The sequence below is a fragment of the Capra hircus genome, chromosome 8 (genome assembly GCF_001704415.2).
Source record: "Capra hircus breed San Clemente chromosome 8, ASM170441v1, whole genome shotgun sequence".
Classification (NCBI taxonomy): domain Eukaryota; kingdom Metazoa; phylum Chordata; class Mammalia; order Artiodactyla; family Bovidae; genus Capra; species Capra hircus.
The window spans coordinates 9,448,452-9,461,804 of NC_030815.1; the positions used below are offsets into that span (position 1 = coordinate 9,448,452).

Sequence of the window (13,353 nt, forward strand, 5' to 3'; positions counted from 1 at the left end):
TTAATCGCTTCTCGCACCTTTCTCCCAGAGGCTGTCCCAGGGCACAGTGGGCTGTAGCAGTACCTTTGCTAAAACGCAGCTGTTTGGTGTATCAATGTAGGTCGACACCCTTCTCTGTGGGCTGTTTTGTTGTTCCAGATGGACTTTTCTCCCTTCAGTTAAGAGTCTGGGCTGCTAGGAAGGAAGCAAGACTTGGGGCGTCAGCCTTCATGCCTGCAGACTCCTGGGGAGGCGTGACATCAGAGGAGCCCTGGCACCCAGACACACCTGGGACCTGGGAGGAACCGGATGCTCCGGGCTGGAGGGAGGGACTTGAAAAGGGTCCCCGGCCAGGCAGACTAGAGAGATGAAGGTCCCCGGCCAGGCAGACTAGAGAGATCAAGGTCCCAGGCCAGGTAGACTAGATAGATCAAGGTACTGCGTGGCAACAAGCCCCGTCACCCAGCTTTGACACCTCCTGTGAAATGGGATTGAGGGTAGGTGTTTGGCCCGGACGGAGCCCCCTTAGAGCCGAGCTCTCTGAGGTGACCTCCAGACCTGCGCTTCGGAGCAGGCAGGCCCAGGAAGGGGCCAGACCTTGGTCGGGGAAATAAACGCAGAGCGTGGCAGGCCCCAGGGTTCTCCAAGGTGGTTGCGTCTGCTCTGTGCCCACCTGCCGTTGTGAGCGCAGCAGCTGCCGACTCCTTCAGGGTTACCAGATCCTCCTCCCGACTTTGTTTCTTCTGGGGCCAGTGTTTGTGTGGTTTTGAGCTCTGTTTTAAGAAGCTGTTCCTTGACACACATCCGTAAGGAACCGGCTCCACTCGTGCGATACCGCTTGTGCGCGTCCGCTCAGGCTCTTATCCCGTCAGCCCTGCTCTGTTGTTGGCGCCTGTCGCTTGCCCGCCTCGCTCTTGGACTGTTTCTGCAGCCAGTCTGCCTCCCAGCGGCAGGTTGGTCTTCTTCACGCCCTGCCCGCTCTGCCCAGGAGCTCTGGGGGTCCTCGCCATTGCCCAGGAGCTTGGCTCAGACCCCAGAGCCTCTGCTCGCATGCCTGTCCCCTCTGCTCCAGCCACACTGGCGTCCGTCCTCATCCCTCTCGCTGCCTGTGACGGCTCGGCCTGCGCTCCTCTGGACCGGAATCTCCCTGGCTGGGCAAGGCTGGGTTTGTGTTCCACCTTCCCTGAAGCCTTTCCCGATCTCTGTCCTGTCGCACATCTCTGTCAGGTCCTGAATGCTCCCATGGACAGATAATAAGTGACACTCACGCGCGCTCAGTCATGTCCAGCTCTGCGACCCCAGGGACTGTAGCCCGCCAGGCTCCTCTGTCCCTGGGATTTCCCAGGCAAGAATATGGGAGTGGATTCCCATTTCCTTCACCAGGGGATTTTCCCAACCCAGGGCTCAAACCCATGTCTCCTGCATTGGTAGGTGGGTTCTTTACCACTGAGCCACCCAGAGAGCTCCATGTACAGATACAGCCCTTGGCTAACACGTGCCGTGCGCAAGCGAAGAGAGCACCTCCAACCCTTTACTGTCTTTAGCCCGTGTCCGGTGTCACTGGGGCTGGGCCACTGACTCTGCTCCTGGCTCTGTATATTTCCAGCACAGCATCCCTGCCCAGCCCCTGGCAGCCCTGCCAGGCAGTGACTTGTCAGAATCCCTACAAGCTGTAGAAGTTCCCTCTGGGTGGGTCCTCCTGACAGCTCTCCCGTCTGTTCAGAGAAAGGCTTCTCTGGTTCTGTCTGCCCTGCTCCCCCGAGCCCACTCGCTCCCTTGTTTCCTCAGCCCGTGCCCCGAATCATGGTGCAGTCGGCCCTTCCGGACGTCGGGTTGCCCAGGATGGCTGAGGTGAGTTGGTCGGGCAGGTGGTGCCTTCTCTGTGGCTGTCCCACATACGGTGGGTGGCCCCAGTGCTGCAACTGTGGAGTCCACACCCGTGGCTTTTAATTTTAGCATTCCCGTCTCGATGATGAACTATAATGTAGGTCACTGTCTTCTCCCTCTCTGTTTTGCTTGTTATCCTTTTCTATTTTCAACTTGTTAATCATATGATTGCTAAACTCTTAGGTGCTTGACTGCTAATGTAGTCTGCTGTTTTAATAGCCCACTGCTAGGCAGAGGCGATTTCTATAAACAGAACCATCTCCTTATCCCAAGTGTTGGCTTAATTCTCAGTTTTACATTTTATTCTGATTCATGATATCAGCGTGAAAAGACTGACGCTAAGCTGGGGGAGAAAATCATCTCTTATGATCTCCCACAGATGAACAGCACTTCTCATCTTATGAATAGCAAATCTATTTTCTCCCACTGTGCTGTTCATCCTCTGAGGAGATGCTGTATCTTCCATAGGAAGTTTTTTATTTATTAAAACAGGAGCTGCTGCTGCTGCTGCTAAATCACTTCAGTCGTGTCCAACTCTGTGCGACCCCATAGACGGCAGCCTACCAGGCTCCCCTGTCCCTGGGATTCTCCAGGGAAGAACACTAGAGTGGGTTGCCATTTCCCTCTCCAATGCATGAAAGTGAAAAGTGAAAGTTAAGTCGTTCAGTCGTGTCCGACTCTTAGTGACCCCATGGACCAAAGCCTACCAGGCTCCTCCGTCCATGGGATTTTCCAGGCAAGAGGACTGGAGTGGGTTGCCATTGCCTTCTCTGAAAACAGGAGCAAAAGAGGCCAAATAATTTGAAAGATAATTCAGATGTCCAAGAGTTCACTCCTTTCTGCACGGCCCAGTTCAATCTTAGGTGTTCACGAATTTAACCAAAGGTAGAGCTGCCCCCGCCCCAGCCCCCATGAGTCGGGTTAATGATTTCTCAAGGCAAAACTGGGGCTCCCAGGCCAGTGGGGCAAAGGCAGACCCTTACACGAGGGAGCTTCCCTGAGGGTTTGCTCAGATCCAGGCTTTCCGGCAGCCTTAGAAATGTCTGTGCTAAACTGTGACCCAGAGAGGTAGGGAGATTCGCACTCACATAGCAACTCCAATTGAGTGGGAACCCACAGTGCCAAAGGGGAAGGATCAGAGCTGCGCTTGGCTCAGCGGGAAAGAACCAAGAACCGGGGTAATCAGAGCTCACCTTCCAGCCCCCCGCCCCCACCGTCTCCTCTTTCCTGTCGCTGTGGATCTGACCTCTGATCCCCGGCTTTTCCCTTACTGGAGGCTTTGGGTGAATAGCCTCTCTGGGCCTTGTCGCAAAGTAAGTCCTTCCTGGCCCACATCAGAGGACACAGTGAAAGCTGATGGGGCAGAAGCTGATGGGGCTCTGAGGCACGGTCCCTGGGCCGTCCACTCCTCAGGACCAAGTCTTTCCTTCAGCAGATCCTGCAACTGGGGGACGGCCTTATCCCCAGGGAGCAGGGAACTGCGGACTATGTCAGAACCGTGGTTACTGTTCAGACTTCAGAGTCTCCTAAATTTTGCTGTGTATTCTTCCCTGCCTGGTCAGTGAGACTGAAAATAGAATGGAAAAGGATAAATAAAACATGTACAAGTTGCGAAAGAAAAATGATTGAAGGATTGCCTCGTCTTTGAGAGTATTTATGCTGGTGGCAGTTATTGATCTACTGGATTTAGTAAATTTTGCAGCCCAGAGATCCATCACAAAAATGGGTTGTTAATCTCAAGAGGTGCCGTTAATTTCGTACCCTGAGAGTGTGCCTTGTGGGGGAAGGAGGGCCTCCAGAGACAGGAATATAAATGACAATTCACGTGAAAATGCGTGATTTATCAAACTGCTGAGTTAAGCCAAGTAACTGTAAGAGACTTATAGATCTCAGCTGTTTCCCAGTTCAAATAAATCCTGTATTTCAAATGGAAAATGGCCATTCCTGTAAGATAAATAATCTTTCCGTAAATATTGAGAACATATTTCTTTTTCTGAGCAGCACCCTTCTCGCCCCACAGCCCGCTTCCCACTCCGTCTCCCATTCCCTGTCATGGTGCATCAGGAACAGAAAGATAATCTGCCGCCTTCTCCGGTGGCTGCAGACCACAGCAGGAACACCTGAGAGTGCGGCAGGGCCCGTGGAGCTCTGCTGGAGTGAGTCAGATCCAGGGCTGAGAGGCGGGGAGCTCAGCGCAGCTCTGGCCTCACTCAGCCCTGCTCGCCGGGCTGGCTGCTCCTCGGCCCATGAGTCTCCAGGATCGGTGACCCTGACGCGGGCCGTGGGACCAGCCTTGAGCACCGTCTCAAAAGACAGCCTCTCAGGGGAAGGGTACAGCCTGCAGGCAGCCTCTGTCCCTCTTGCCCTGCCTCCTGGCCCCGCAGGCCTTGGGGTTGTTGCTTCCTGCGGAGCTGTGCTCTGGCACGTCTGGATCCCTTGTGGAGGCCACCGTTTCAGTTCTGCAGGAGCAGCGTGCTCTGCTGGCCTCCAGCTATCCTCTCAGCGTCCCCAGGAAGTTGGTGCTGGTTGGGGGGTCCGTTCCCAAGAGAGCGGAGCTCCGGGCCTGAGTGCAGGAGGCGTAAGAGGGAGTTGGGCGTTCACATGTGCCGTGTTTCATGTGAAGGCTCTCCTGCCCGTCTTGTACCACACTGCCCAGCTGCCGCCCTGCGTCATCATTCCCACCACCAGGCAGGGGTGTCCCACAGTTAACTCCGCCCTGACCCTGTCTACCTGGTGGCAGCATCCGATCCCCGCCACTTGAGGGCTCCGCCTCACAAGACTGCCCCCACTTCAGAACCAGGTCCCACGGGCTCCAGACCAGAGGATCCCCTGATCCCTCCCTCAGGTTCAGTGAATTTGCTGGAGCAGACCCAAGAGAAGTATTTTACTTACTAGACTATCAGTTTATTAGACAGGGATGTAACATAGGAGCAGCCAGGTGGGAGACACCTGCAGGGAGGCAAGGCGCTGCCGTGCTCTCTTGGCACGGGGCTCTGCCCCCATCGCCACGTGTTCTTCTGCCCAGAAGCTCTCCAAACCCTGTTCTTATGGGGGTTTTGTGGAGGTCATTACATAGGCATGGTTGATTAAAGCGTTGGCCACTGGTGAGTGAGTCAGCCTCCAGCCCCTTCCCAGAGGTCAGGGATGGGATGGAAACATACACCCTTCTAGTCATGTGATTGGTCCCCTTGGCAACCAGCCTCTCCCTTGGGGGTTTTCCAAAAGTCACCCCCCTTAACATAAACTTAGATGTGGTCGTAAGGGGCTTGTTATGAGTATCAGGAAACCTTCATAGCATTTGGGAAACCCCAGGTGTTTTAGGAGTTCTCTACCAAAAAACAAGACATTTCAGACCAAATGTGTAATTCTTAACTAGAAACCATACTATCATAGGCAGCCATAGGAGCTGTGCTTTATGGAAGGGGGTGGCAATGAGGGGCACTCGGGGCTGCCTTGCTCAGCCCGGGTCAGGGCAGGGAGCGGCAGCAGTGGCTTGCAGCCCGTTGGCGTCTGTTATCCATGCTCAGAGGTTGCACGGAGAGCTGATGTGGGAACCTTCCGCCCTGCTGCAAGGCCACTCGAGTTCCACCATCAGAGCTGTCTGTCTCCACCGACAGCAGGATTAGCCTTGAGGCTTTCGGGAGGAATGCCTAACTTTGAACTCTCCCCTTTCCAGGCTCAGCGGGAGAATGGGGGGCTGCACATGGCCCCCAGCATGCCTGTGGCCCCACCAGCCACCCCTGCGCCCAAGACCTGTGATGGTCCCCCGAGAGTGACACCCACCTCCCCGGCCCCCGAGGGTGGGGATGGGCCCCCCAGCCCCCTGAGCGAAGCATCCAGCGGCTACTTCTCACACAGCGTCTCCACCGCCACCCTGTCAGACGCCTGTGGCCCGGGTCTGGATGCCATGGCCTCGACCCCTCCGGGCCCTGGCCTGGCCGCCCTCGAGCCCCCGGCCGCCTCAGTGGAGGGAAAGACACCAGGCAGCGGTGCAGCCCTGGCTCCAGCCGGGGCGTCTGCAGAGAAGCAGAACCAGGCAGCAGGCCCACCACCACCACCCAACCAGGCGAGCAGGAGCTACCCTGCCGCCTCCCAGAAGCCAGAGGACACCCAGCCCCAGGGGAGACCAGTCCCCGGCCCAGAGCCCGACGTCTCCAGGCCACCACCGCCCTCAGACCCCCGGTTCCAGCCGCCCGCTCCCGCCTCTCCGTTCAGGATCCAGAAGGTGCGGACCTCGGAGCTGAAGTCGTTCACGCGCATGCTTGGCGGGGACCCCGGCGGCCCCTCGGGGGCAGCGGAGGACCCACCGGCCTCGGGGGACCTGGGGGACGGCGGCGCTGGGGTTCAGGCCCTGGGAAAGCTGGAAGTCTCCTCGGATTCTGAAGAAGCCAGTGAGGTCCCAGGGTGGCTCAAGGAAGGAGAATACGTGGCGGTGGGCACCAACAAGACGGGCATCGTGAGATACGTGGGGCCCACCGACTTTCAGGAGGGCACCTGGGTTGGAGTGGAGCTGGACTTACCTTCAGGTGAGTGATGCTAGTTTGGGACAGGTGCCTGCCCCCATGCCCACTGCAGTCTAGCTGAAAAGTGTGGGCGCTGCCTAGCACCTGCTGTGTGCCCTTGGGCACATCGTTGACCTCTCTGAGCCCCGCAGTCAACACTTTTCAAAATCAGGAATTTTCGCTAGATAAGGCTCTCCTAAGTGTTTTAAGAGTCAGATTCTCTCTCTTTTTATAACTTGCAGAGATTTGTCAGAAACTTAAGACATTCATTGAAAGCTACTAAATGTTAATTCGATAATGAATTTAAATCCTGGGGTTTAGGTTTTAGTCCCAGAAACAGCTGCGTCTGAACTGCCATAGCAGCTCTGTGTGCCGTGCTAGCTCAGGCTGCGAAGGCTGACGCCCGCGTGGAGGCTCAGACGCCTCAGGTGTTCCCCAGACACCCCCAGGCTCCTGGGCCCCCAGCAGGAGGACAGAAGGAGAGGTGAGTCTCCTGTATAGCACGGCTCACCTCCAAGCCAAGACATCATCATTTGCAGAAGAACTGAGGGCAGGGCTTAAAGAATTACTTTCCTGTTGTTTTTTAAAAACTGAGATACAGTTGATTTACAGTATGTTTCCAGTGTACAAACTGGTGATATAAAATTTTTATAGATTATACTCCATTTAAAGGTATTATAAAACACTGGCTATGTTCCAGGTGCCATATGATGTATGCTTGTAGCCTATTTTATACACAGTAGCTTGTGCCTGTTAATCCCCGACGTCTGTCTTGGCCCTCCCGCTTCCCTCTTTCCAGCTGGTAACCATCGGTTTGTTCTCTGCACCTGCGAGTCTGCTTCTGCTTTGTTATAGTCCTTTGTTTTATTTTTTCAGTTCCACACTTAAGAGATAATATGCAGTATTTGTCTTTCTCTATCTGACTTATTTCACTTAGCATAATGCCCCCTAGGTCTAGCTACATTGTATATAGCAAATGAACTGCAGGGTTTTTTTGAAATAGTTTTATTGTGATGCAGTTCACATAACAAAAAATCCAGAAGTTTAAAGGGTACAGTTCAGCAGTTCGTACTATATTTCCAGAGTTGTGCAACCTGATTTTACAATGGGTTTTCAGTTCAGTCGCTCAGTCGTGTCCGACTCTTTGCAACCCCATGAATCGCAGCACGCCAGGCCTCCCTGTCCATCACCAACTCCCGGAGTTCACTCAGACTTAAATCCATCGAGTCCGTGATGCCATCCAGCCATCTCATCCTCACTCGTCCCCTTCTCCTCCTGCCCCCAGTCCCTCCCAGCATCAGAGTCTTTTCCAATGAGTCAACTCTTCACATGAGGTGGCCAAAGTATTGGAGTTTCAGCTTTAGCATCATTCCTTCCAAAGAAATCCCAGGGCTGATCCCCTTCAGAATGGACTGGTTGGATCTCCTTGCAGTCCAAGGGACTCTCAAGAGTCTTCTCCAACACCACAGTTCAAATGCATCAGTTCTTCGGTGCTCAGCCTTCTTCACAGTCCAACTCTCACATCCATACATGACCACTGGAAACACGATAGCCTTGACTAGACGGACCTACCATGGATTTATCCCCCCCTCAAGCCGTATGTCGATTAGCAAGACATTCCCCTCCCCCAGCCCCAGGTAAACCATGAATCTATACTGTTTGTCAGAATTGATATGAAAGGTCCTAATCTGGACTTGGCTATTCATGGAGTCACAGCGGCCCTAGCTCCCGTGGCCGGCTTACTTCACTTCTCGAGCGCCCCGGCTCCGCTGGCTGCGGCCTGTCGGCACTTGCTCCTTTTCATGGCCCGTGCGGCCCCGTTGTAAGGTGCCCCGTCGTGCTCATCCACTTGTCAGCTGATAGACATTTGGGTTGCTTCCACTTTTTGGCCGTTGCGAGTCAGGCAGCGGGGAGTACTCATCCAAGTTTTGTGTGGACGTACTTTCTCTTGAGGAGACACAGGGTGCTCTCTGGGTCCAACACACTGAGCTCCGCCGGCCTGATTGCCTTTCTCCCTCTTGCCAGTGTGTCCCAGGGCAGGGCAGCTGTTCCCTGAGCGGAAGCTTGGTGGACACGCAGGGATCAGGGACCCAGTCTTCATCCCCCGCCCTGTGCTGCGCTTCACCTAAAGCATTTTCTGTTTGCTTGTATGAAGGAAACGTCTCCGTGCCTTGGCACACCAGGGTGGCAGCTCACTAGCCGCTGCTGTCTAGTTTCTCAGCTGGGTCCTACTGTCTGCGGCCCCGTGGACCGTAGCTGCCTGGCTCCTCTGTGCGTGGGAGTCTCCAGGCAAGAACCCTGGAGTGGGTTGCCGTTCCTCCTCCAGGGGATCTTCCTGACCCAGGGGTCAAACCCGAGTCTCCTGCATGGCAGGTGGATTTACCGCTGAGCCACCAGGAAGCACATCTCTCTAGCTTCAGTTTGGTAATCTGCCAGTTTCCATCCAATAGATTTAGAAAAAATAATCATTCTACCTCACAACCTCCTTGCTTGGTTTGCATTTTGACTGTCCAGATTGAAAACAGTCAGTGCCGAGGGGGAAGAGCGGGCTCTGCTTTGGCACGTGGGCATCAGAAGTGGCCAGGCCTTGACCGTGTCTGAGGCCGCTGAGATCTGTCTGCAGTGACCACCAGTGCTGCCGGGAGGCACTGCCCGGGCCCCACGCCTTCCACGGGGCACAGCTCCTCTGGCGCACGGGGGTCCCTTGGGTCTGGGAACAGCCTCCACATCGTCCTCTCTTTCTGCAGGTAAGAACGACGGCTCCATCGGCGGGAGGCAGTACTTCAAGTGCAACCCCGGCTACGGGTTGCTGGTGAGGCCGGACCGCGTGCGCAGGGCAGCAGGCGCGGGGCGGAGGCGCAGCGCCGGGCTCCGTCTGCAGGGCGCCCCCGAGCCCCGCAGGAGTGGCCTGCTCTCCAGCTCTGCCACCAACCTGGCCTCGCTGACGGCAGCGCTGGCCAAGACCGAGGGCACGGCGCTGCGGGCTGAGCGCAGCCACGGAAACCCTGAGAACCGCAAGTCCTGGGCCAGCTGAGTGGCGGGGCAGTTGCCTCCCATCCTTCTGGGGTGATGGGCAGAGGGCACCGGGCCCCTCCAAGCCTTTGTGGGGACAGTCCTGGGGGGCCCTCCAGCTGCTCTCCCTGGAGACAGGCCAGGAATGCTTTTTGCACGGTGATGTGGGGCTGGTGACCACCCACCCCTCCCACCCCGCCCTGTTTCGCCCTCTCCCCAGGGGGTGAGGGCGCATCTCAGCTGGACCTCAGGTGGAAGGTTTCAGGAGCCCAGGGTGAGGTCCCCGTGGTCTCCCTGGGCCTGGGGCTGCCCACTCGCGGCTGCTATTGCCCTTTGTTCTATTCTGGTGACCCCGTTAACCTCTTAATTTAAAACATAATTGTTAACTAGTGCCTTTTCACTTCTATGGAGGTGGCCCCCAGCGCCTCAAGTCCTGGCTTGCACCCCAGTTACCCCCAACACCCCCAAGTGCCGGCTCCTCTAAGTGCCTGGGCCCCGGGCCTGCCCCTTCTTTCCCTCTTTCTTTCCATGGGGTTTCTTAGAGGTGTCTTTGTGGGTGTTTCAGCGTCTTTATACCTGGAAAGTTTTCTCTCTTTGCCATTTATTCCCTTCACAGAGTTCCTGGAATATATTTATTTATATTTATTTTTTCAAAATCTAAAATTGTTCGCGAGCCACAATCGTCCGCTCAGCACTGGTGCCCAGGGCCCACCTTGCACATCACCGGCCTCCGTGACCGCTGCGGAACGGCCAGCCTGCTGCCTCTGATGGGGGTTCCTGGAGGGGCCAGAGGACACTCACCTCCCCCCTGTGTCTTAAACACAGATGCACAAGTGGCCTTACTCTCAGCTGACAGCAAAAACGGGAGGAGGTGGTGGTTGTGCTTCTGCGTTCAGAGGCGTCACGGCCTTCCTTGGTGCAGTTTGGGGTCTGGGAGGGTCCTTAGACCAGTTGAGCTTCATGGCAGTTCTGTGCCCTGATGCCCGCTCAGCCCAGGGCTGCAGCCTGGCGGGGTTCACCCCTGGGGACCTCTAGGAGCCATGGGCCAGTCAGCCCTGGCCCTGAGCCCTTTTTCCATCAGTGCTTCTCGAATTACCAAGGTGGTGGTCAGTGGCCTGGTGACGAACATTTGGCTGCCTCCCTGCCTGTCATCACGGGAGCCACTGGGCCTGTGCTGTGAGCAAGATTTGGGGACACCGTGTAGTCGGGGGTGGAAGCTTGGAGCTGGAGTTTGCACACAGCATTCTAGGCTGCCTCTTCAGTTCTCGTGTTTAGACTCTTAAAAATGATAGCCAGAAAGCTTGAAAAAAAAAGAACAATGAAACTCGGTTCTCTAGCAACATGAAGCCCCTCACTTGAAGGTGGCCCGCGTGCTCCTCCTGTGCCTCCGGGACCGCGGGACAGGATGGAGCTGCGTGCAGGCTCTGCCGGCTATGGGCTCGCCCGCCCAGAACAAGACCTCATCACCCCAAGCTGCCCTGGCCCGATTTAGAACGGGGGACAGGCCCGGGAGTCTAAGATCGCACCCTTCGTCTCAACAAGCACTCCGAGCTTGGGAGCTGGAAGGGTTCTCACAGTGAACAGGCTAAAACCAAGGAGAGTTACTGGTTTTTCCAGTGTGTGGGAGCCCCAGCCTCTGATTCCCCGTCCCGGCTTTTTCTGTGTCCCTGAGAAGCGGCTCCCAGCCCACCTAGTCCTCCGCGCTCCCAGGGCACAGCAGCCTGGCATGGAGTCTGCAGGTTTTAGTGACCTGGCCCAGTGTGCCCTTGCTCTCATCTGCTGCCACAGCGGATAGCTGGCCAGGGGCTCTGGGGAGGGGTGGGGGGCTCCCCCATGACAGGTGCCCTGACCCGGGCAGAAGGCATCTTCCTCATTCCCCAGGTGCAGCTTCCAGGCTGGTGGTTTGCCCTCCGCCACAAGAAGCCTGTCTCCTTCCTTCGGGGCCAGGGCTGCCGGAGCCCCAGGTCTGCAGGACTTGGCACTCCCTTCTGTCCTCCACTGGTCTGCTGGGGGAACCCCTGCCAGGCAAGGCGTGTGCCTGAACTAAGTGCTCTTAATTCTGTGTCAGCTTTTCTATGCAACATCCTTCCCAACATAGACATTCTCCTTCAGATCTGTTTCCAGTGTGAGATCCTCTTCTGTGGACACCCTCCTGTCCCTGGGAGGGCGGCCCTTGCTCCGAGTCTCCGTGAGCTGCCCAGGGGCAGAAAGTTGTGCACCCCACACTTGCAGAGACAATGTGGGGAACCAGAAAGTGGTCGGGGTGTTTGTGATCCTCATGGACGGAGCCCAGTACTTGCTGGGGCCCATCTGCTCCGCGACGGGCGTCACAGCCTCTCAGAGCCGGCCTGGGGTGGTCAGCTGGGGGATGAGGGGCTGCACTCACTTTGTTGCTGGTTGAGCTAAAGTGGGTGAAACGACAGCAGGGCCACTGCCCTGAGCAGGTTTTTGGCTGGAGCTTGCGGAGGCTGAGAGGAGCCTTGGGTGAGGTGGGTCAGCTCCTTCCAGCCCTGTTGTCCCTGGAGGCCTCACCCCCCTTTCTCCCGGAGCCTGCCTTTCAAACATCCCCAGTTCCCTCTGCCTGAGCGTCTCCTACCAGCCCTGCCCCGCACTCACTGGGGCTTGGTGTCCCTACCCAGTGAGGCAGCATCTCCTTAGAGCCCTTGGCCTTGTGCCGTTGGGACTGGGGGCCAGTGGCCAGGGCCCCTGTGTGCAGAGGTGGTCCTTCCTCCCGTGAGAACTCTGTTGCTGCTCCCAAGTCTGTAGCCCCCGGCTCGCCTGGGGTTTTCTCAGAATGAAGCGAGTTTGGGCCCATGCTTGGTCCTCCTGGTGAGCTGTCCCCATGGCCAGGGCAACACGCAGGCCGCCCCAGGCACCCTCATCCGTCAGCGCTGCTGGCAGGGCAGTGGCCTGAGGGTTTTGGGGGTAGGGTGTGGCTGGAGAGTGTTTGGGCGGGAGGGAGGGGCTCCCCCTTCCCTCTGTCTTCTGTCCTCGACTTGCTGACAGACCTGTTTAAATGTCAGCCAGTCAGGCTCTGGGATTTAGTAAGACAGCAGGAGTGGTGGGGCCCCCAGGCTGCCTGAGGACAGGTCAAGGCTGGGCGGGGCCTGCCTGCTTTGCAGACCCCAGGGGACTGTGGGGGGAGGCAGTGGGGGTGGCTGATGCCCAGAGGGAGGAGGGTGAGAAAGCTCAGCTGCGGGGCTGAGTCAGGCTGGCGAGGCTGGCAGGAAGGGCCCTGTGTGCTTAGTGAGCTGTGAATGGCCCCTGAGGAGTCTGAAAGGTTTAGGAGCACCCCTGCCCCTTCCTTCCTCTCCCTCCTCTTGGATTAAGCTCCCTTCTCTGTGAAACCATTGGGAGGTTTTCTGGGCTAAGATGAGCCGCCCTTGACAGAGGCCTGCCTGCTCTCACACCTCCTAGCTCCCAGGGTCGCCGCTCCATCTGTCTGTCACTCCTCACCTCCAGGACAGGTTGTGCAGCCTGAGACCCCCACCCCCTTGTCCCTGTGTGCACCCTTCTTGAAGGAACCCTTCGTGCCTTCTGCGTGCTGCTCATTAATCGTGTTGGGGGTGTTTTGGAGCCTCTGTGTGGAGTTCTGTAAATATGACAGGTTCACACAAGGAAGTGATTTTGATTGGGGGATTGTTGATTTCCTACATGTGAAATGGGAGTTAAGAAAAATCCAAAGACTCTGTAATGACCTGTAAAGACTTAATGATTTGTATTGTATAGTGAACTAAATGTCTGTAATTTTGTACCTTATATGCCTTCCCACCATATGACCAACAGCCTCTAAATAAAACCAGATGATCTCCTGCCTACGTCTGTGGTCCTCCTGGTGCTTTCCCCTCTCCCCACCAAGGCAGGGGTGTTTGAGCTCATTCCAGACTGTCCCCCAGGGGCCGGGGTGGCCTGGTTCTGAGTGATGGGGCGGGGCTTTTCAGCATGGAGACTGGAAGAGGGGAGGCTCAGGGCA

General features: G+C 56.5%; 1 protein-coding gene across 1 annotated transcript in view; it reads left to right on the forward strand.

The window, feature by feature from the left end:
* The window catches only part of KIF13B (kinesin family member 13B), a 205,727-nt gene extending 192,529 nt beyond the window's left edge, over window positions 1–13,198 (forward strand). The window contains 3 exon segments of the mRNA XM_018051853.1: window positions 1,768–1,830; window positions 5,543–6,392; window positions 9,116–13,198. Coding sequence (XP_017907342.1) covers window positions 1,768–1,830; window positions 5,543–6,392; window positions 9,116–9,402 — 1,200 coding nt within the window. The 3' untranslated portion in view covers window positions 9,403–13,198.